The sequence below is a fragment of the Pleuronectes platessa genome, chromosome 2 (assembly GCF_947347685.1).
Source record: "Pleuronectes platessa chromosome 2, fPlePla1.1, whole genome shotgun sequence".
Lineage (NCBI taxonomy): Eukaryota > Metazoa > Chordata > Actinopteri > Pleuronectiformes > Pleuronectidae > Pleuronectes > Pleuronectes platessa.
The window spans coordinates 15376101-15398895 of record NC_070627.1 but is presented as its reverse complement, the minus strand read 5'-3'; the positions used below and the strand labels follow the sequence as shown (position 1 = coordinate 15398895).

Below are 22795 nucleotides of genomic sequence, written 5' to 3'. Positions count from 1 at the left end.
TAGTCAGGGAGGTCCGGAACACAGGCATATCAATCTCTCTCTGAACTTATTGAGCAAAGTTTTTTAGTAGAACTTTGAAATATCCAGAATTGAAACGATTTGATTGTACACATGTTGGAATTTACTTTGAAAAATCACCAAATCTATTCAGTAAAATTGTTTGATATTCAGTATATTGATAGGTTGAGAAGTCCTGAACACAGGCATATCAGTCTTACTCGGAACTTATTGAGCAAAGTGTTTTCATAGAACTTTGAAATATCCAGATATGAACTGTTTTGATTGTACACATGTTGGACTTTACTTTGAGAAAAACCCAAAATCTATATATTAAATATGTTTGATATTCAGTACATTGATAGGTTGAGATGTCCTGAATCAGGGGCGTCATTAGGCCTGTTTGAGGGGGGCTGAAGCCCCCCTAAAATGTGCTTCAGCCCCCCAAAATAATTATTGTGATTATTTTTTTTTTTAATTAAACTATTGTTTTACACATGGACAAGTTATTTATAACTCTAACATGCTACATGTCATTTTAAATTGACTTCAGTGCCATGAATATGTCTTCTGATCTGATATTGACCTCAACCATGAATAAATTGAAATAAATGTGTATATATACAGTAAATATATAAATGATAATGACTTGTGTGTGTGTGTGTGTGTGCGTGCGTGTGTGTGTAAGTGTATGTGTGTGTGTGTGTGTGTGTCTGTGTGCATGTCTGTGTGTGCATGAGTGTGTGTGCGTGTCAGATGGGCGTGGTCAGTGTGATGGGTGGGCCCTCAGATGAGATGATAGTATTATTATTGTATTGTTGTCATAATTAATATATAGATTTGACCAAATGTAAAAAAGTTAAGAAACATTGTTTGTCTATGCTCTGCTGTGTTCGTATGAATAGTAGCAAACTAAATGAATCACACTGATTTGTTTCACTCCAACACTGTGTTAATGAATCCTGTATGTATATTCAGAAAGACAGAGGTAGATGTTACTGTACTAGTTATTTTTATTCAAAAAGTTTAACATATTTACAACACATCATTTGATCATTTCAAATATGTACAAAGGGGAACAGGGGAGGGGTTTGTTTTTAGGAGTAGAAAAAGGGTGAGGGCGGGGGCTTCTCCACCTCTTCTCTCTCCTCCAGCTCATCTCGGCCTCCTCCTTTCTGTTGCTCAGTCCCATAGTTGGAGTTGTCTCCTGCTGCAGTTTCGTCTCCTTTCGGCCCTGAAGCCAGCACCTTCTTGTTCTCCTTCTCCTTCTCCTTCTCCTTGGTGACCTCCACCTCACTGCTCCTTCTTGTCTCAGGTTCCTGGTGCAGGCTCCTGGTGCAGACTTTCTTCCAAAATTTTAGCCTTGGTCTGACAGTCAGTGAGCTCCGCCAAGCTGTCAACATAGGCCCTGAGGCGAGCGCGCCGTTTCTTGACCTCCTTCGTTATGATATCATCTTTGTCTTTCAACTGGTTTTCCAGCTGCTCAACTTTCTCCTTCAGAGCCTGGATCTCATTCTCCTTCTCCTTCTCCGTCTCCATCTCCATCTCCCTCTCGGTCTCAGTCTCAATCTTAATCTCCTTCTCCTTCTCCTTCTCCTTCTCCTTCTCTTTCTCTTTCTCTTTCTCCTTCTCCTTCTCCACCGCCATCTTTATGACATCATCTCTGTCTTGAGGCTGGTTTTCCAGCTGCCACACCTCATCCTTAAGAGAATTAATCTTCCTGTAGGGTTGGAGGAGTTCGTCACTGAGGATCTTCAGAATATCTGGTTTCTCCATGGTTTACAGCAGAGAGTAGATCTATCTTTTGAAGAAGCTGTTGGAACAGTTGATGCACTATTTCAGAGGAAGTTTCCGTTCTTGTCTGGATCTTGAAGACAAATGGCTTTATGTCTGCAGGTGACAGGATGAAATAGTGTGTAAGATTTAGGTGAATTTGATCTATCAAACATTCAATATAAAACAATTGACACAGATAGAGAGACACGCAGAGAGAAGGAGAGAGAGGGAGAGAGACAGACTGGCTGGTTTAAGCGAGAGATTGAGAGAGAGAGAGCGAGCGAGCGAGCGAGAGAGAGAGAGAGAGAGAGAGAGAGACAGAGAGAGAGAGGGAGAGAGAGAGAGAGAGAGAGAGAGAGAGAGAGAGACTCCCCTCCCCTCCTGCTATGTGTGTGTATCTGGTTGCCATGGAAACTCAACTGAATGCACCTGTTCTCTCCTCACTGGGAAGAGAGAAATCTAAACTCTGAGTGCACCGCTCAAACAACTATAATTCAGAAACTATAAGTCCTATCTGTGAAATAAAGACATCGTGAGAATTCAAAGACTTTGCCGGACACACAGATATATTTGAAATTTGTGAGAGTAAAAAAATGGGACCGTGTGAGCAAGTTATGCAAGTTGATGCTCCTTCCAGCTACACACCTCATGTAATGTGCTCCTAGCATTAACTTAAGCTCCGTCAACTTGTCCTTCAACACATTCAAACTACACATTAACCAAAAAATCACCAGTCAATTTTTTTGGAAATAAAACTTCCCTCATCAATCACCATGGCACCAAGCCCCTTTGATTTGAATTTGAATCTGAATTTGATTGGCAGTGATGGAAGCTGTTTTTTTTTTTTACCTGTTCTTAAATACTAAAGTTAAACACCAAGGTTAATCTTCCCAATGTTACAAAACACATCGTTTGGTAGAATAAGCTGTGAAATGGGAAAATGTCCTGGTGCTACAGGTGTTTTGTCCACAATGCCTCGCTCTGCCTGGACTCGGCGACTTAAAGCTACTTAGCATTACGTTAACACATATCACCCATTAAGATAAGCAGCAGAAAACATAAAAGAAGCCAGCAACAATATTTTCACATTTGTCATAAAAGCAACAGAAAACAGCACATTATCAACATGTAACAGCAGAAGCTTCATATTATACAGTGGTTTCATTTCAAACTTGAATAATGAGCCTGAATTGTATTGGTTAGCATGCTGGGTAAATGCAGAGAGAGAGTGAGACATGACTTACCTCAGTCAAGGTCAGAGGTAGATGTTTGGCCCCGGACCATAAGTCCGGGGCCAAACCATAACCTTAACCATAAGTGTCAGTATAAGAGTGCAGTAGAATTTCTATGTTTAATGATTTTGACCACAGAGATGCGAGTGTCGGCTGGCTTGACCGCAGTTAATGTCTCGCTTCAGCTTTGAATGTGAGCACAGGGACTGTTGTGCTTGTTGCTTTTAATCGTCATTATAGATTGATTAACTGTACATCGATCATATTTATTGTGAATATATGTTTGTTATTGATATTATAAATGTGATGGATGTTAGATCAGCAGCAGCTCAGAGGAGGCAGAGCGGACTTCCGGTGTTCTGACAATTGAAGCTACTTCCGCCTTCAGCTGCTCTGCTCCTCCAGAGAAATGGTGAGACAAACTGCACATTTACACTGACACACCGACCGAGTTGAATACGTTTTAACATTTAACCGTATCGACATTAAACCGTTGCAGCTCCTCGACTAACGTCACATCCGTGTTGGGAGGATTCAGCGCGTTTCTTCCTCCAAATGTTGTCATCTCTTCCAGCTAAGCTAGCCAACAGGCTAACGTTAGCTGGTCCAGGCTCAGAGGAAACAAGCGAGAACAGAATCATTCAGCGTCTTAGAAGCGATCAAACGTAGCACTGTCGGTGGTGGAGTCATAGTGACATGTTGTTCAGTATAATGTCAAAGACCGTGATGGACTCGAGATGATGCTGCTGCAGGAACTCCTGATGACGCGGCTCGGTTTTAAATGTATTTACTATGCAGCTGCTAATTCTTGTTACCAGCCACAGTGGCGTCAGTATCATCCACAGGTCGTAGTGTGACACTGATGCACACCACCGCCTCACAATGGTATTCCATGTATCTGGACGGAGGTCTGCTCCTCAGCAACACATCTCAACCAGCCCAGCTGCTATCAGCTTTATGAGGCCAAGAGCAATTAAATATTAAAACGTTCACATGATTATTAAATATGAAGAAGCTTCGGATGAAGTGCTAGTTGTCATGTTCAGATCCAACGTGGACGAGCAGTCGCCTCTTCTGGTTTGAGACCAAAGCCAGATTGTAATCAGTTTGACCAGGGAGGAAGTGTGTAATCGAAATGATGTCTCCAGTTAGTCTCAAGCTGCGGTTTCAGATTGGCTCTCTTTGATGAACCGATCACTTGTGCTCCTCCTCAGACGGCCACCCTGCGACCATACCTCAATGCGGTGCGCGCCACCCTGCAGGCCGCCCTCTGTCTGGAGAATTTCTCATCGCAAGTGGTGGAGAGACACAACAAGCCAGAAGTGGAAGTGCGGTGAGCCTGTCATCGTGGCTTTAAAACAAAGAAGTAGAAGAGTATGAAAACACCGTTATTAAGAGTATGTGTTTTGTTCCACTTCCAGAAGTAGTAAAGAACTACTGCTCCAGCCAGTGATCATCAGCCGCAATGACAAGGAGAAGGTTCTGATCGAGGGCTCCATCAACTCTGTCAGAATCAGCATCGCTGTCAAGCAGGTCGGTCGGCCTCCCAACTGATGGGCGCATAGTAACGCATAAAAGGATCTTATGTCAACGTTAGAGAACTGACAGCTGTTTCCCTCAACCTGCTGCTTTAGGCAGACGAGATCGAGAAGATTCTGTGCCATAAGTTCATGCGTTTCATGATGATGAGAGCAGAGAACTTCTTCATCCTCAGGAGGAAACCAGTGGAGGTATGTGGGCGTTGAAAAAGGGTCAAACACATTTACAGGGTGTAGTTTGACATTTCTTTTCATTTCCTCTATGATTTTATCAAGTTTTACTTCATAAAACCGTGAATGATCTTGACTGGTCAGAGCTCTTGAATATTCCAGTTAAAAAACCCAAGTGCTCTGTGTAAAAAATTGATGGTATTTCATCTTTGAGCCAGAAATGACGACATGTAATGTATGTTTTATCATGAAATGAATGAATACATAGGAAATAACCAGAAACAAGTAATTGTTTGATGAGAGACTTGGTTTGATCGAGCCCCAGAACTCCAATCTTCTCATCTGGGCATCAGGAGTTACAGATAGTGATTGCCACTTACGTCTTGGCATGATGGGCTCAGGTTAGCTATCCACACGCCTGATGGCATCCTGAATTATTTGTGTCTTTACATCCATCTCTTTTCTTTTTCTATGCAGGGGTACGACATCAGTTTTCTAATCACCAACTTCCACACAGAGCAGATGTACAAACATAAACTGGTGGACTATGTGATTCATTTCATGGAGGAAATTGACAAAGAGATCAGTGAAATGAAGCTGTCAGTCAACGCTAGAGCTCGTATCGTCGCTGAAGAGTTCCTCAAAAACGTAAGTTTTATTCGTCTACGTTTTTTAATTAGTGGTTTGTTTTTGCATTATATTTCATATTAGGGTGACAAACTATTTACTATTGTTTCTGATTGTTTTCAGTTAACTGCTCATTACTAAAATGTTTTGTTATTAAAGGGTTATTATGGTGTATTATTCATATAAAATCTTTATGTATTTCTTGTTTGTGAGATGTTTTTTTAGCTCAGACGTTGTTTTTGTTTTGCTCTTGCAGTTCTGAAACTGAGGAATACATTCTTCTTGCAATCTTGGCCGTCACTTTGGAGCGTTCACATCACAGGGCAGAGACGAGACCAAACGCTGACAGAAGTTCAGAAATATAAGTTGTACAGTAAATATTTACTGGCCGATAAGGTTCTGCCAATAAACCTTAAAACTTCCCTGTGCTCAGAAATATTGACATTTGTACATAATGAATATTTACACCCGACATGAACTTCTGCCTTTTAGAACATTGGAATATGTGAAGTCAGGTCCTTAAACAAGAATCAGTATTAATCAGCACAGGGTAATATGGAAATTAGTATTTAAATGTTTATACATACACAAAACGTATGGACATTTCATTTTGCTGTTTTGTTACGAAATGAAGGCAATCAACCAGAACACGTTTCTTGTGTTAGTACACAGAGTAGACCCTACTGTTGATCGACCATTTAAATGAATAGACATGTTGGATAAATAAAAACATTATTCTTTGTATTTTGGTGATTTCTTTTTTTAATCTGTTGTGGTTTTATGAACAGCAGCTCTGTCTCTCTCCATAAACATCACTGGTTTATTGAGATCGTGACGTCTGACCACAAACAAGGCATTGAGAATAATTTTCTGTTATATACAATATCAAATGTAAAATATTACAGAAAGTGTACAGTTTTCAAAAAAGACAAATATAATACATATTATTTTCACACACAACTTACATCAATCAAACGTGCATGTACAGTTTATACTGTACCTTATTTTATAATCCAAATACAACCAGGTTCTTGATTGAATGATAGAATTATTATATATTATCAGTGATGCAGTGTTAAGTGTCACACTTTTACTTCATTTCTTAAAGACTAAAACCTAATAAGGTTCCTTTTTCTGAAGTCTGTTTGAATTACAGAGCAGGAGCTGCAGGGCATTCAGAAAGTGCACTACTCCTTCACTACATATTTTGTCTTGCCCAGCCTCATGCTGAATAAAAAAACATTTTCTTGCTTCAATCTTGACTCAATTTTAAGGTTTTCAAATGTACTAAAAAGTAAAAACCGAAATTTCCCATTTAGTGTTCCATGTGATATGTTTCTACACCTTGATTTGATTCTATCATTTGTCAATTAAATTGTTTGGGCGGCTGTGGCTGAGGGGTAGAGTGGTCGTCCTCCAACCTGAAGGTCGGCAGTTCGATCCCCAGTCTGACCCAACTGCATGCCGAAGTGTCCTTGGGCAAGATGCTGAACCTCGAATGGCCTCCCATAGAATAACAAAGTGCTGTGAATAGATGCAATGTATGAATGTGTGTGTGAAAGGGTGAATGTAAAGCTGTACTGTAAAGCGCTTTGAGTGGTCATCAAGACTAGAAAAGCGCTATATAAGTACAAAGCCAAAGCCATTACATGCACACACACTCCTCTTCTCACATCTGACAAGCAACGGTTGAAGGAGATGCTAAAGGAGCTTAACTTCACGTGTCATAGCAAAATGTCTGACTACTTCTGTCAATGAAATATTTGAGTTTTTCCAAATCTACAAAAATGTCAGTCTATTTTTGCTTTGTCATAATGGGGAATTGAGTGTTTATTGATGAGGGGGAAATCTATATATCCGCGTAAGAGTGCAACAAAAAGGTTTATACTTAACAAATGGACTGTTCACTGCACATTTGACAGAAAAAGGTTGCATTTATAATGCTAGTTCCACTTTTTAAGGTGACTCTTTTTTTTTTGCACCTTTGGAATGTTTTTTACCATCTGAAGTCAAAGTAGGCAAACCCATCACACGAGCTGGTTCTTTTTTAAACTATAAATTGATAGCCAGGAAAAAGATGTTCTTCTTTTACAAAAATGTAAATATTCGTTTGTGTCTTCAGGGATTAAGGACATTGATCAAAGGTGTTTTGGGGGTCATGGTACATGTTCTTCATACAAGGAAAAACATCACAAACACAGAAAGCACCTGGTGATATACAAAGAGCCCAATACACAGTAGATGTTAAATATAATCCACGAGAAAAGACTATTACAAGGACAACTAAACTACATATAAAAAAATATTGGCGTTTTTTCGAGCTACAGGACCATTACAGTTCACAACAAACAGATGTATAAAAATGGATCGTATTTACTCAAAGTGCTTTATAGTTGAAGTCTGGGGAGATGCTCATTTCTCCGGATCAGTGACAGATGGGGAGCAACACCGTTACAATGACGCTGTCGGACGAGGTCTCAGCTGTAACAGGAAGTGCAGGAGATCAGAAGTGATCTGGGACTGTTAGCAGGGCGTCTTCGGTGCTGCGGAGCACCGTCACATTCTGAAAGAGCCATAACAGAAGAGCGGACTGAGTTATAGTCTCACATTACTTATCTGACTTTTATAAATAAAGATTATTTTCACAGAGAAAGTCCTTGATGACATTATCTTCATGAAGAGCAATTGTGAGTGGAATGGCTTGAGATATTCAATCATTCATCTGATTGTCAATGTGTTAGCAGTGAAAGTACTTTGTTGCTTTTTTAATATGTAATAATGAATTAGAACTTTTTTGAGTTTAGACATTTAAAATCAACCTCATCATATAAATGACAAATCAACAGAACAGACATTTTCAGGAGAAGCAATACATCTGTGAACATGTGACTGTAGGGAGCAATTCATCTGTCTCAATAGTAGTCGGATGCCCAACTGAACCATGAAACAGGTTCTGCTTGATGTAATTAAAAACTGTAATACTGACCATGAAAGGTTTCCTTCTGTTCATGCTTTTACTGTGTGATGGTAAAAATAGTTGTTTGAATAAAATGTTATTTAAAGTTTATCAGGCGGTAATTTGTGGCCTGAATTGGACAAATCCAATGGATATAATTTAATGTTGATTTCAATTTCCTTCATGGTTCACATGGACACTTTACTGTTGACACAAGATACAAATGTTTTTACAGCTGAATAATGATCATGTTTCAGTGTCTAAAATTATAAGTTTTTTAAATAGTTTAATTGAGTCCCTTTTTTGTTCCAGTTATCCCTTTTTCAAACTAGTCCTCAAAGGTTTTACAGAGACGAGTCATTAAGATCAAACTCAAATCGCTTCTGAAATGTGTTCTGTGATTGTGCACTTTCCAGTCAGTCATGACATGAGTGCAGTTCATGTTTGACATAAAAACAAATGAACACTGATGTTTCCACCAGAAAAATGAACAGAAGAGTGATTGTGTTTTCAATTTGTACATTTATATTCACATGAGTAAACCTTGACAAAGACAAAAACAAAGAAAATCGTTTCATTTGATCAAATAATATAAAAGTTGTGTTCGCCAGCGACGTAAAAATTATGACTGAATTCATTATAAATGAGGTAAATCCTAATTTCACAGGACATCACAGATTATCCTTCATTTATAAACAGAAAATAAATTCTAAAAACAAGAGAATGGAAATGATATATTGCATTTCTATGCAGCAAAATTAATGTTGATGTTAAATGTATTTGTTCTACTACGAACAAGTAAAGAGTCAGTCAAGTTATAAAGCATACATGGAAACAATTTATTTAATTTTTTTCAATTCATGATTTGAAAAATAAATTTATATCAGAACTAAAAACAAACGTAATGTGCTTGTTCTTATGTTATAATTCAGATTGTTCGACCACACGTTGTTTCTACAATTGTAAAGAACCAATGCATTTCATATCCTCTAACCTTGACATCAGATGACCTCTAATCTTTAGCTCCAAACTCAGAAAGTCTGCGACGTCGCAGCAGAGCATGCATCGTCCATGCTAACAGTGAGTTTGATGAGAGGTGAGGACCAGTCAAAATGTACCCACAAAGGTCTAAAAGTCTAACAGGTCCTCACAAATTTAGGCGCACTAACACACAATCACAAATCACAGTTGAATCCAGTTATGTCAGTCAACATAACAAACAAAAATATCTAACAGAATTGTAACATTCCTTTCTGACACCACTGTGAGATCATTATGAAACCAGAGGTCATGGTGGAGGTAGGAGTGTCAATGTTAAGCGATGCCACAGTTGTCATGGTTACCACCATGGATCTCCTGTGGACGGACACAGCTTCCTGGTTGTGAAAGATTTACATTCTTGATGAGACGATATGAAGAAGTGTGGAAGACACAGTGTGCCTCTCCAGAGATCACGCTTCACACTGCTTCTAAACACACAGCAGTTTCTGAGACGACGTCCTGATTCAGTCGCAGATCACAGAGGATGTTGTCTTGAACTTGAGGGGAAACCCCTGAGGTGGATTCAACTTGTTTACATTGTCTGATGACAGACCTTTGTGTGCTGCCTAGGATACCTACCTCTGGTCTGTCTCTGTGGGTGTTCACAGCGTCCACGCTTAAATAGACAGACTCCACTTTACATCCTGAGTGAGAGCAAACAAAACAAGAAGGATCCAGTTAGGTGCATGCTATCTGACAACTGTATATCATGTGACGATAGAAAAAGAATTCATATGATGCTGTGTTGTTTATTTTTGTGCTATAAATGAATCTTCAGAGCAAAATTATAAACTGGAGAGGAATCATTATTACCTTTTCTTTTGGTAGTAAAATAAAACCAGAGTTCTACATCATTGTTATAAGCAACATATAACTACAAGATGTTACTGCTATAGAATATTTACAGTAAATACATGATATAAGCTTATAAAAAAATGGTGTAACTCACCGTAAGCCATGGGGGTCAACTTTAATACAGAGTGCAAAGGGCACTTAAGATAAGGCAACTCATCTGTGGAGACAGAGACAGGAAGTCAACATCTGTATTTCAATTGTTGAGGTCAGAGTTTAAACATGTTTTCACTTGAGGCTGCAAATTTAACTAAGTCCTTTTCAAAATGTTGCAATTTAAAACTCGAAACAAAATAAGCAACAGCACCTCCTGCAGCCAAACGTGTTTATTCTGTCTAATGACATTTTCATGTAGAGAAAAACAAAGCCTATCAATGAGTTGACTGAAGCTCTGACTGCGCAGTCCCACTCACTGACCTGAAACCCAACTGAACAAATAACAAAATGGTAAGAAATACACAAAACTCTTTAGAATTCTTTATAGTTTAAGTTTCCTCACTGAATACCAGAGATAAATGCATATTTTTAATGGTGACTCAGTCTTTTGAAGTGATCTCCAGTTTGGCATCACTCTTGAACCTCCTGGGCCTGATCCTCGCAAGAGATCTTACCGGCTCACCAAAGTTCCATAGAGCAAGAACAGGTGTTCAGTGTGAGGCATTCCAAGTCAGTTTACCATAAAACTAATACATTATATACTCTAAATTGCTTAATAAAAAAGCTTTTGGAACTTCATACCTGCAGACTTGTCCAGGAAATATGCGAGAAGACAGCGCATCACTGCTTGGTGACAAATCACCAGAATGTTCTCTTGTCTCTCCAACTCCATGATCACCGGCTCCAGTCGCTGCACCAGGTCTTCATACGACTGAAAATCACAGACACGTTTAACACAGTCATGAGGACAGTAACACCTACAACCAATCAGGATGAGACATGTGTAAGAATCCCTCTCTCACCTCTCCTTTAGGATAGCGGTAGCGGTACTTGTCTTGGTCTCTCAGTGCGAACTCCAGGGGGTAATGCTCTTGAATCTCTTCGTACTTCATTTCCTCACACACGCCCTGAAAGACAGAAGATGTGTTTAGCTCAAGAAGATAAAGGCTTCAAATGAGCTGCTGTATTAATTTCACAAATACAGAAATCAACGTACAGCATCTATTTCGTTGAGAGGCTTCCACTGTTCGTATGGCACTCCAAGGCACTCTGCGGTCTGGATTGTCCTCTTCATCTGGCTGGTCCACACCTTCAGTTCTTGGATATTCTGCTCCTGGAGGAATTTCCGCAGACTCCTGGCAAACTAGAAATCCAGACCATTGTATAAATTATATCTATCCGATGAAAACTCAGGTTTTTAATACACCCATAGTGACAAACACACCTCTTTCCCTCTGTTAGACAAACCAGAGTCTCCTCCGATGCGTCCCTTGATGTTGAGGTCACTCTCGCCGTGACGACACAGGTAGATGGAGCGTGGCGTAATGTGGATGTTCATCAGGTAGTAGACGATTCGACTCTGGATGTGATCGGCAACACGGTTCACCAGGTATTGACGGCCCACGTCAATGATCTTTATGTAGGACAGGTCCCTGGGGCAGGAAAGTCAGTTACACACCTACGATCTTTTGGAGCTGATTTAAATCCACCCTGTTGTTTTTGTGTGTCCTCACCTGTCCAGAACCTCGTCCAGAGGCTGGTAGGACGACTCGTAACATTTGATTCTCTCCATGAAATCCTCGACGGCCTCCTCTGTGTTGCAGTGAATGTAGTCTGGGCTTCCCAACTTCACTTGCTACAGGAGAGGAAACACAAGGAGAGGATGTGAGCAGAGAGAAGGGCGTGACGGCTGCCTGACGCTTTAAATACTTTGTCATGCCGAGTTTGTTCAAATCTGAACGAGAGCGCCACTTTTCTCTTCCCTCTGACCCTGCTCATCAGCAGCAGACGCAGGTTTTAATTGGCTCTGGCTTCAATGGGCAGTGTTGCAAACGTGATCCCCGGGTGAATATTAATTTGGCTAATTTGGCAAGACAGTGACGTTAGCGAGCGCCGCAGCATTTGGTGGGTTTGTGATGTTGAACATGACGAACAGGGAGGAAAAACAGAAAGGTAAACTCCTCGACTGGCAATAGGAAAGGAGTCAATTGACTCTTTTAATGGTTTTACTCATGTTAAAAACCTGCACATTTTGGTGTAAAATAGGTTTTAAAAATTATAGCTAAAATTCAGCTTGCATAACTTTCCTCAAGTAAAAATATCCACCTATCAGAAACTCTACAACAACACTCACATTGCATAGGCTTTGAATTGAAAGTATCACTTAAGTATGCAACTATTCAAACGAGACAGGATTGAATAAATTGAGACAATACTTACCACTATATTTTGTGCAATGACATCTGGGTCCTCACACACAGACTCCACAAAAAACACCTGCATTGACAAAACAATATTTTAGACTCAGAGAACATTAAGTCAAGAGGACAAATGATTCAGTTAAAATCATTGGTGAAAATACCTTGAACCCGTTCTGATCAGCGAACTTCACGATGGTTCCTCTTCTTTCTCTTGTTGTATTGGTGGCATCAAAGACCTGACACAGCAGTAAGAAAATCATTTCTAATGAAGCCCTGACTTATGCTTAATTATTGTATTAATAATATGTCAAGCAGACTTCAGGGACAGTATCAGGGACTCACCGCCACCTGCCCTCCTTCAACACACAGGTACTGCCGAACATCATTGAGAGCTGCCATCGCACAGTGACTGTGGAAACACAGCAGACACAGTCAGTTCACTGCATGTCCAACACTTTTTACCAAGTAGCTGCAACTACTTTTGAAGTTTGGAAGGCAAGTTGTAATAATCTCTAGGCCTTTTATTATGTTATGTGTGGGAAAATTATGAGAGACTGTTAAATTTGACAATGATTTACAAAATTATGGTATTTAGAACAGCAATAAGTCCTTCAGAAAGGTGGACATGGTGAAAAGAAGATATTAATTATTTGAAGACAAATGAGGATCAAACAATCCTTTTTGATTTTAAAGAAGTAAAAATAAAATAGAAAGTAGTTCCATGACAATCCACTGCCCTAAAAACTGAGTGTTGTAAGGAAATGTAACATTTGACCACAATATGATCATGTAATTTCCCCTTTGATGGATCATGATTGAATCTCATACAATGTAACCATGATCCTGCGGTTTCCTGTACTACTGAATGAATCTTGGCTCGATTGATTTAACTAAGGCATTGTTGCTTTCACATCATCAGAAGATCCCAACCTTTGACTTTGTAACAACCCCTACCAGACTGGGAGGGGTGAGCCAAATGTATAAAGACAAGAACTGCTTCCCATCGGGGTGCATATTACAAACTAACCTTTGTCGTAAGCACCATGTTCTGAGCATTAAAGTGCGACAATACTGCAGGACATTTGTGTCTCGTTGGTATAGTGGGATTGTAGAAAATTGCCACAACTATGTATAAAAGTTTGGGAAGTGCAATGAATCAAACTTACCCCAGAAAGTAACTGATATCTCAGAAACTCTGGAAATCTGATTGGTAAACAGATAATTTTGGCAATATCCGTGATTTTCACTTCTGCTTTCAATTCAGGTTTACGCTCACTTCAAATTTGTTCTATAATTTTTTACTTAAGATTCACCAGATTTTATTTAACTGTTTTCTGTATCATACACCTACAAGACAGTAGGATTAGTAGCTGCAGTATAAGCAGACTGCTGGTTTTCACTCCAGAAGATTCCACAGTTCTGGTGGCTGGTGGCTGTATCCAGCAGACCTCCCCTGCATGATACAGGTTGAGTGTTGGGGAAATCAATGTGGACTCACCGTCTGATTTTTAAACCTTCTTCATTATCCGGACGGAAGAACTCAAAGGACTTGTAGATCTTCAGACACTCCCTCCGATACTGGCCGACGTTGAACTCTATTGCAAACAGACACAATTTGTGTTTAATGATGGAGCGTTTCAAATTTGTTTGCGCTTGACATCTATAAAAAAAGGAAACGCCCTGTGCAAGGTTTGTGTGTTTGAGAGTTCACTCTCTACCTCTGGTTGGCACACCGATCCAGTTCAAGTAGCGTGTGAGCTTCTTCGAAATGTAAGTCTTCCCTCGGGCTGGAAGTCCCACAGTCACAATGAGCGTCGGACAATTGGTCATACAGACTGAAAGTGAAGCAGACACACAAACCAAAACTTGTATTAGATTCTACTTGCAGCCCTGTGTCTTCTTTTTGATATTCAGCTGAATGAATCCCAACAGGTGAAAAGCAAAGTGGTCAAAGGCCCATAGAAGTGACAAAGTGAATACATGATTAAAAAAAGATTCATGTCAGTTTCCTGTCACAGCACTACATGTTAATATTGTTCCACTCAGCAAGAACAGTCGCATTGCTTGACTGAGCTGCTCATAACTCCGTTGGCTCACACTGTGTGACAGGGACTCACATTACTACAGAAAATCCCGGCCAGACAGAGGAGGGATAATTGCTACAACAACTCAAACAGGCTGTGAAACATGTTTGAGACCAGTTCTTAAGGAGAATGAGAAAAAAAATGAAGAAATGTCAAGAGGATAAGCCAAATAACAGAAGCTGATGATGAAAATTAGCTACTGAATAAGGTATTCAGACGAAGAAGAAGGTGAGGTGTTAATTTTATCAACCCTGACCTACTTGTGGTTCAGAGGGACATGCTGAGTAATGTGAAATACTTGGGTCACTGATACAGGGTGAGGGTTAGTGGAACATTACCAGGGCAATACTTGTTTTAACCAACAGAGGGTGGTATGTGAGTGACTGTCTGCTGTAATTACAGCAGCTGTCAATGAACCTTGGTTTTAATTAGTTGTTTGAAAACATTGATAGATGACCTTGTGATTGGTTGATTGTGTGTATCAGCGGGACCATGCTACTACAACTCCCCCTGCCACTACAGCTCAGAATCCAAATGCAAAAGATGACAGCGTTCGTATCCGGGATTTTTTTGCTTCTTTTCCGGACAGTGCCAGGAAGTGGAGACGCATCATCCATTAAAAACAAGAAAGCACAACTAGATATAACTTATTGTTGCATGTACATATTTTGTAGGTGGGCTAAGAAGATTCTTATTCATGGTGCCACGTTTCATGTTTGTTTGATGGATATCAAGAGAAAAATATTAGTAGAGAAGATTAGCTTTTACAGCTAATGTAGTTAGGACTAGTAGGTTAGCTTGTATGATGTAGTGTTCTTGTATCAGATGAAAAATAGGGGAATGCTACAGGCTCAATTGATGATAGAATCTGTTGCCTTGACTTCACTACAGTTTGCTGCATTATTGTTGCTGTACTGCAGCAGGCACAGATGAGCTCGAAACACAGGATAGTCAGTCAAACAACAGTTGTTTCTCTACACTGACTGTTTATTGCATTTACACTGCAAATAAATTAATCTGACAGCTCGATGGAGATTGTAATAAACAGCATTCTGCTGGTGATTCTGCACCAGCATTTCAAATTGGTATACTTTTTTTTTTTTTACATTGAAATTGGTTCAAAGTGTAAAACTGTTGCTTATATACAGAACTAAAACCATTAAAAGTAAAACCCCTGTGCACTTCTTCAGATATCTTCCTCATGTCACAGATGATATGGAGAACGACATTTCATCACATATAGTGAGAATTTTTTGTACAATAAGAAATCAAAGTTTAGAGATCAAGTTGAAGAGGGTTAAGTGCCTCCTCCAGGGCTGGGCTGGCTGCAGAGTGTTTGAAAAAGAAAACAGCATGAAACAGTCAGAGCTTGACTCAGCAAAAACCAGCTGAGCTGCAGAGAGAGCAGACCAGACTGAAAACTGCTCTGCATAATCACAGTCACACACACACACACACACACACACACACACACACACACACACACGCACACGCACACGCACACGCACAAACAAACACTATCAGACATGTGGGATGTTAGAGAGGTGGTCCTGGGTAATTCCATGCGTTGGGTCATGAGTGTGTCATTTGGTCTGATTCAATTAAGCGGGATTCTAATTATTTCTAAGTGCTATTCTGATTTGTCTCCGTGCGTGATATTTCATGGCAAAAATGATGCAACACAAGAGGCAGGACTATTCAGCAGTTTGTGCGCAACATCCAAAACAACCGTGAAACGCGAGAATGTAATACAACCTATATTAAAGAGGTGAACGGACAGATGGCCTCAGGAAAACGAGAAGACGCGAGAAGGACCGTTCGGAGACACGCGTCTCATCACCTCCCGGTCACATCCTCTGACGCTCAGCCGCATCTTACCCCGTCTCTGCGCTATGTGGCCGTTTTTACACGGCATCCAGATCTTCTGGAGCGGGTTCTGAGTGAGCTCCCGCGGGGAAGTGTTCGACACGAAGTCCTCGTTGTCCAACATGCTGGATGTCCCCCTCCTAACCTGAGCACACACACTGAATGAGGCGGGGGGCTGCAGACCCGGCGTACTGATTCAGCAGCAGCAGGAGGAGGGAGTATGTCACATATCAGCTGAGAAACAGCAGCTCCCCGTCACCGTAACGACCGGACAACATGCGCAACCCAAGGGAAGGAGCAAAACAAAGCGCGTGGAGCAGGAGGCACTGTAACCACTATTTCATACATGTTGTTCCTATACATTATTACTATAGAGCAATTCTGTGATGATCAATATAATGCCAGACAATCATTTTACAAATACACAGTGATAACTGCCAAAAGCTGCTTTCGGACATGCACTGAACTCTGGATAATCTCCGCCTCATTCAATATAAGTGAGTGGGCTTGTTGATGAGAACCCGCTACAGCAAAAATACAAAATATAAAAAGCCTCAGAATGAAAAAGCACTCCCATGATAAGGACTGATGCCAGTGTTGATGTGCTGTAAACAACACCATGTGATCTCTGCAGCGGAATTTATACATTAGTTGAGTTGAACAGGTAAAGGGTCTGTACTTTTCTATTCCTCATGACCACTCAAAGTTTTACATTCATACAGTGCATCGATGTGCAGCTCTTTCTCTTTGAGAAGGAGCAATTTGGGGAAAGTCTTTGGATATGACAAATAAAACTCCTTGAATCTTTTTCACAAACACATATCCAATAGAGACAGAGAAGCCCAGATCTTTGTTTCTGGGAATGGCGCGTTACCGTAATACTCCGTTTAGAGGACTGAGCTGTATTAGGAAAAAGGGAAACGAGTGAACAAAAACAAGTGTTCTGTTCACGCGCAACACGCATGGGCAGTGAATGCAGCGGGCGACTGGACCAATCAGAGAAGAGACGACAGCTCCAACAGCCAATAGGAGAAGAGTACCTGGGCTACGGAGGGCGTGCATTATGAAGAAAACTATCGCAGCCTCAACAGCGACACGACCCAGGCACGGCTCCCCCCCCCGTGGGTCACGACCCCGCATCCTTCTTATGGCAAATCAAATCAACAAGTCCATGACACACACACACGCACACACACACACAACACCTCCTGTTACTATGTGAATATTTCATCCAGGATTTTAATCAGCTGCTCTTGTTGTTGGTATTAGACGTCATTTACTATTGTATTAATTTATTATTAAATAATAACATTAATGATAATTATCAATATCATTAATGTTATTATTTTATAGAAACACAACCATAAGAGAATAATGCAGTAAATGTATTATATTGGTTTAAAAATAGATAAATTAAGAGAAGCAGATGTTATAATACATCTTGTTATTTTTTCTGATTATGATTCATGTATGGTCTATAGCACGAATAAGAGTTGAAGGATATATTACAAACCTAAGTGTCCATTCACAGAATCAATCAATCAATTATTAGGATTAATTTGGAAATTTTTCCAACATAAACAGTGTTTCCAGCTTCTCAGGTGTGAAGATGTATTGTTTTTGTTTGTTTACTAACCGTGTTAATTCAATATTTTTGGTGTTGGGGTCTGACAAAGAGAACAAATAAAAATGTAATCATGAATTGTGAACCTGGTCACTAATTCTAATGGACATTTTCAGTTTTTCCTGGTGTTCATATATCAATTACTACTTAAGAAAATTATCTGCAGTAAACAATTAAAAAATGTAGTGTATAAAAAAAAAAAAATTGAAAGCAAGGGAATGCCTGGCACATTCCAAAGTGATTCCCTCAAGCTATTTAGAAAACAAATCCTTATATTTAATAAGTGCCTTCAGTGCCAGAAACTGTTTGATATTTTTGCTAAACCGATAAGATTTCCATTGGCTCTCTTGTTCAATTAAAGCATAAAAACGTACATTAATTTTCTGTCCATCACACATTTCTCTGTACAAGAGTCAAGAAAAAGATGAGTGCAGCCTTGTGATGACTTGTTATGACTTCGGTAGCAGCACTGTATTTTTTTTGTCAGCCTAATGTAGTGTCAAACATTTGACACCAGGTGGCACTGTGCACGTATCTTTAAAGGCCACAAGAGTTGAATTTAGATGAACAGACAAAGCCATTAGGACAAAGATGCATTAAAGAGGATGAATTACTCTCTTAGCAGAGTTGTGATCAGTCCAGCATCAAGTGTAACAGTAAACACAGCCAGAGGTCAGTCAGCAGGTCAACAGGACCAATCCCATCAGCAAGATACTCCACCTCACAGTTTGTAACGGTAATCCCATTAACACACATGTTATATAACCTTCAACACAAACAAAAACCTGCTAGAAAACATATACTTCTGCAGCACACGAGTTGGTCAAAGTTATTCTTCAAGCACTGACTCAACAGCCTATTGTTGTTAAAGTCAGTTATTATCACGGCAAAACTGAAACAATAAATACATAATAATTAGAATGAATCCAGTAATAAACAATGCATGTCATGTTTTTACGTCGTTTTATTACGTCTGAAGTCTAGGTCACCATTGTCACTCCAGAAGTGTTTTGTGGACTTAGACACTTCACCCACCCAACCCCAGTGCATTTACATCTATCCTTTTAATGCGACTAACAATTATTGACATGAAAACAGTATGATGCACCTGGGTACCATCAAAGTTCCAAAAAGATTCATTGCTGTTTTATCTGATGTTGTGTATTTACTATATACTGTAAAAGAGTTACCACAAAAAACACAATGGTGACACTTACATTTATACTGATCCAGACAATAGCAAATTGAGTGGAAACCTACATTCTCAGGACATCAAGACCTGAGAATGTAGGTTTCTGCTGCCCGTCTACACCACATGTCCAAATGTAAATTGAGGGCAGAACATCACACTCATATTTGATTGTTGCTATAACAGCCACTGCGAAGATTTATGGACCCTGGCTGTAAAGATTTGCCCACACAACAGTGGCTGTCCTCAACTGAACTCAACCTAAAGGAATTGGCATGAGGACAGGGTTGTCCATATGGTGAACAAACTGTTATATTACCCTCTATGGTCTCTAGTGGTTTATATTAGGCCTAGAGATTCTTTCATTATCAATCAATCTACTTATTATGATGAACGATCGTCAAAAAAGCTCCTCTCAATTTCCCCAGAAGCCCAAAGTGATGCTGCAGTCTGCAGTGTGAACATCAAATGTACAAAATAACAGCATCATCATCTCTGCCCTTGAATGCTCCCAGATGCAAAAACAGCTGCTCCGTCAGTGCACTGAGCAAGCGCACTGTAACTGCATCACACACAGACGCTACAGCTCTGCCTGAAGCCTATAATGAGATTCAGAGCGAGCGGGTGAACTTTCCCCCAGATAGAGAGCAGACAGAGGGAGGGAGGGAGCGAGCGAGGGAGATGCAGCGAGAAAGAGCGAGAGAGAGCAAGAGAGAGAGAGAGAGAGACTGTGAATAAGGAGGAGGAATGATTTCTTGAGATTATTTAGAGCAGGGATGTGACACAGATAGAACGAATATTGAGTAGAATAAGGAGATTGAAAGAAAGGTTGAGAAAAAGCAGGAGGCCGCTCTGAGGCATGTGGATGATGATGGGCTGTGGGGTACACGGATACTGTGTAATGCACTTAGGGGTATGATCTGGATCTGCTGCATGCACTGAAGCATATTTCTCTCCCTCTGCAGCAATAAAAACATGGGGCTCTATCAAGCCGCAGCAATCCTGATGCTTTCACAACCAGTCTCCTTTGCACTTCCAGCAGATTAATTTGCACATACATGTTTAGCAGCATCATACAGAAAGAGTAATATACAGATCTGATATTTATTTGTTTCCCAGCATGCTTAAAATAAAGTCCCTACGTACGTACAAAGATCTGACTTTATAGTATGTTTTTCCTGTTTTTCTGCTCAGCCCCTGCCCCACCTCTCTGTGTGGAGGCACACAGCCAGAACAGCACAGCACAACAAAACACAGCTCCTGCCTCACCAACACCGAGCCACGTTCATCCCCTGTACATCTGCCACAACAGCTCCTGCTGCGGTCACTAAAAACACCCGCGAACACATCCATGCAGAGGACAGCAAAGAATCCCTCAAAGCTGTCCCAACATGGCAGGACGGGGAAATGTATTGTTACCCTGTGGGCAACATGACTAATAGAATTACATAACAGTCTATTCTTATAATAACAGAGTCTTTGGATTATATAGGCCACGGTATTAGCAGTGGTCCAGATGCCATTAGAATGACCATGATGCCTTGTGTAGTACTCAATGTATGAACCGTAGGACCTTCAACAATAATAGCGATGTAGTGGGACAACACTTCTTCCACCAGGGGGTTGAAGCAGCTGTCTTCCATGTTGTGAATAATAAGCAGACTTTCCTTGTAGGAAACACATAACATATACTTAGTTAAAATTGAAATATGAGACACACATTTTGTGACAATCAGATAGACTGGATGTATTTACATTATAACCAATGCGTACGCCACAAGAGGAGCTCCTCTACTTTGTTATAGTAAAATAGAGGAGCTCCTCATACTGTCCTTTACCAAAAGGATCATGTGCACAGTATCTCTGGGGAAACAAAGTTTCAGGGACATGAGCTTGGGGGTCAGGGTCAAGCTGTCTTCACCCCTCGCAACATAATCACAGTGGATCTACAACACAAAGCAGCCATGTTGTGTGGATCTACAACACCAAAATGACAGGGTGTTTGGGGACATGTAGGAAAACACACCGCCGTGTTTACATCCTCCTCTTCACTGTCCCTGCACAGATTAGCACACAGGCTAACCCCATCGGCTGCACACAGGCTAAGCAGCAGACGACGCTAGCTCCCTCAAACACTTCTGCTATCAGCAAAGTGACACAACTTATGTCTCCTCCTTATGAAACCTGAAACGAGCAGTGTTTCCTCCAGCTGTGTGTCGCAGTCAGTTCCGTGTCCCCGCTGAGTAGAGAACGCAGTGAGCTCCTGTGAAGCCTCGCTGCCTACGTGACCCAGACTTGTTTACTTCGGCTAACCCAGCTGCTCCATAACACACGTACACACACACACACACACACACACACACTCTCACTCACACTCACACACACACACACACACACACACACACAAACGATGTACACACACCTGATAGTCTGACGGAATAGAAATAAAAGTGTGTTATCAGCAGGAGCTCGCGTCCTTACCTGCCCGGTCCCTCGTGTTCCTCGGGCGGCAGGAGCCCCTCATGGTGCCCGTTTAAAAGCTGTTTCTTCCCAGTGTGACACAGAGAGTGAGCCGCAGCAGCAGCAGCAGCAGTAGCAGCAGCTCAGGGTGAAGCATTGAATGAACTGAGAGAGAGAGAGAGACATAGAGAGAGAGAGAGAGAGAGAGAGAGAGAGAGAGGGGGGCGTGTGCACGGGGCTTTGTGTACGCACGCGTGCACACCCACATCTTTCACAGTTTAGCTGCACCTCTATCTTTACCTGAAGGGGTTTTCCACTGTCTGTCACATAGAGCCCCCCCCCCCCCGAACCCCACAACAGGTTGAAATGATAATCTCATAAATGGAAAATGTTTTATCATTTCAACTTAAACTGGTATTTAGGTCACCTGGACACATTACTTCCAGCAGTTAAACAGCATCGTGATCATTCATCTGAAGTCAGGTTTGGCCACCTGGCAAAGGCTGTATGACAAAATTGTTTTGGCCCAGCATTGGCCCAGCATTGGCCCACACTGTCCCACTGTCACATAGTCATCCAGCCCACATACGTGCCTGGAATGAATGCACTTGTACTGTCCGCTCCAGCTTGCTAGATCTGGAATGAAGCCATAGCAATACAGCACATAGAACAAAGGCTCACATCCATTTTGTTCGAGCCGCAAGAAGGCCTGGAGGGCTGCACTATTGCAGGAGGAGCCCACATGCTATACCCCCTTTTTAACCCTTTTAGCTCGGTTTTTGTTCTCCACCAACCGGCTGGTAAATATCCGGTCTTTTAGCTGCCGAATTCCGCACTGTATAGATCACCATGTTCCTTCTCTGTCCGCGCACCTTTGCTGAGCAGGTATTGTTCACTGAACCGAAACAGTAAAGTTATGGGTTGAAGCTAAAATAACAAAACAAGGGAAGGTGGGATATTCATGTCAACATCATATCTGTCACTAATACTGACCCTTCTCACACATTGTCTTTGATACACTGATA

General features: G+C 40.9%; 2 protein-coding genes across 7 annotated transcripts; one reads left to right on the top strand and one right to left on the bottom strand.

The window, feature by feature from the left end:
- Window positions 1-3307: 3307 nt before the first annotated feature.
- On the top strand, window positions 3308-6085 carry arpc4 (actin related protein 2/3 complex, subunit 4). Its single transcript, XM_053430712.1, has 6 exons — window positions 3308-3417; window positions 4220-4338; window positions 4427-4538; window positions 4640-4735; window positions 5192-5362; window positions 5598-6085. The coding sequence occupies exons 1-6, from the start codon at window positions 3415-3417 to the stop codon at window positions 5601-5603; spliced, it is 507 nt and encodes a 168-aa protein (XP_053286687.1). The 5' UTR covers window positions 3308-3414; the 3' UTR covers window positions 5604-6085.
- Window positions 6062-21951, bottom strand: pfkfb4b (6-phosphofructo-2-kinase/fructose-2,6-biphosphatase 4b). Of its 6 annotated transcripts, XR_008339709.1 has the most exons (15): window positions 16510-16726; window positions 14266-14382; window positions 14046-14142; window positions 12890-12956; window positions 12709-12783; window positions 12567-12623; window positions 11861-11982; window positions 11572-11779; window positions 11344-11490; window positions 11150-11254; window positions 10929-11058; window positions 10288-10350; window positions 9918-9982; window positions 7719-7904; window positions 6062-6865 (listed from the first exon to the last, which is right to left on the bottom strand). XR_008339709.1 is itself a non-coding variant. In XM_053430701.1 (14 exons), exons 1-14 carry the CDS (start codon window positions 21832-21834, stop codon window positions 7845-7847), a joined length of 1356 nt encoding a protein of 451 aa, XP_053286676.1. In that variant the 5' UTR covers window positions 21835-21951; the 3' UTR covers window positions 6062-7844. The 6 variants fall into 6 exon arrangements, 5 of the variants coding, with proteins under 5 accessions (XP_053286676.1, XP_053286664.1, XP_053286646.1 ...); XM_053430701.1 differs by lacking the exon at window positions 16510-16726 and adding an exon at window positions 21792-21951 and having other exon boundaries at window positions 6062-7904; XM_053430689.1 differs by having other exon boundaries at window positions 6062-7904.
- Between the last annotated feature and the right edge of the window lie 844 nt (window positions 21952-22795).

Excerpts from the sequence above, each read along its gene's own strand:
- arpc4 (XM_053430712.1), top strand. Across the intron at positions 4,339-4,426 it reads AAGCCAGAAGTGGAAGTGCG|AAGTAGTAAAGAACTACTGC; the intron begins GTGAGCCTGTCA and ends TTCCACTTCCAG. Across the intron at positions 4,539-4,639 it reads TCAGCATCGCTGTCAAGCAG|GCAGACGAGATCGAGAAGAT; the intron begins GTCGGTCGGCCT and ends CTGCTGCTTTAG.
- pfkfb4b (XM_053430662.1), bottom strand. The coding sequence starts at position 16,621 with ATGTTGGACAACGAGGACTTCGTGTCGAACACTTCCCCGCGGGAGCTC. Across the intron at positions 14,143-14,265 it reads GATCGGTGTGCCAACCAGAG|AGTTCAACGTCGGCCAGTAT; the intron begins GTAGAGAGTGAA and ends TGTTTGCAATAG. Across the intron at positions 9,983-10,287 it reads GTTGACCCCCATGGCTTACG|GATGTAAAGTGGAGTCTGTC; the intron begins GTGAGTTACACC and ends GCTCTCACTCAG.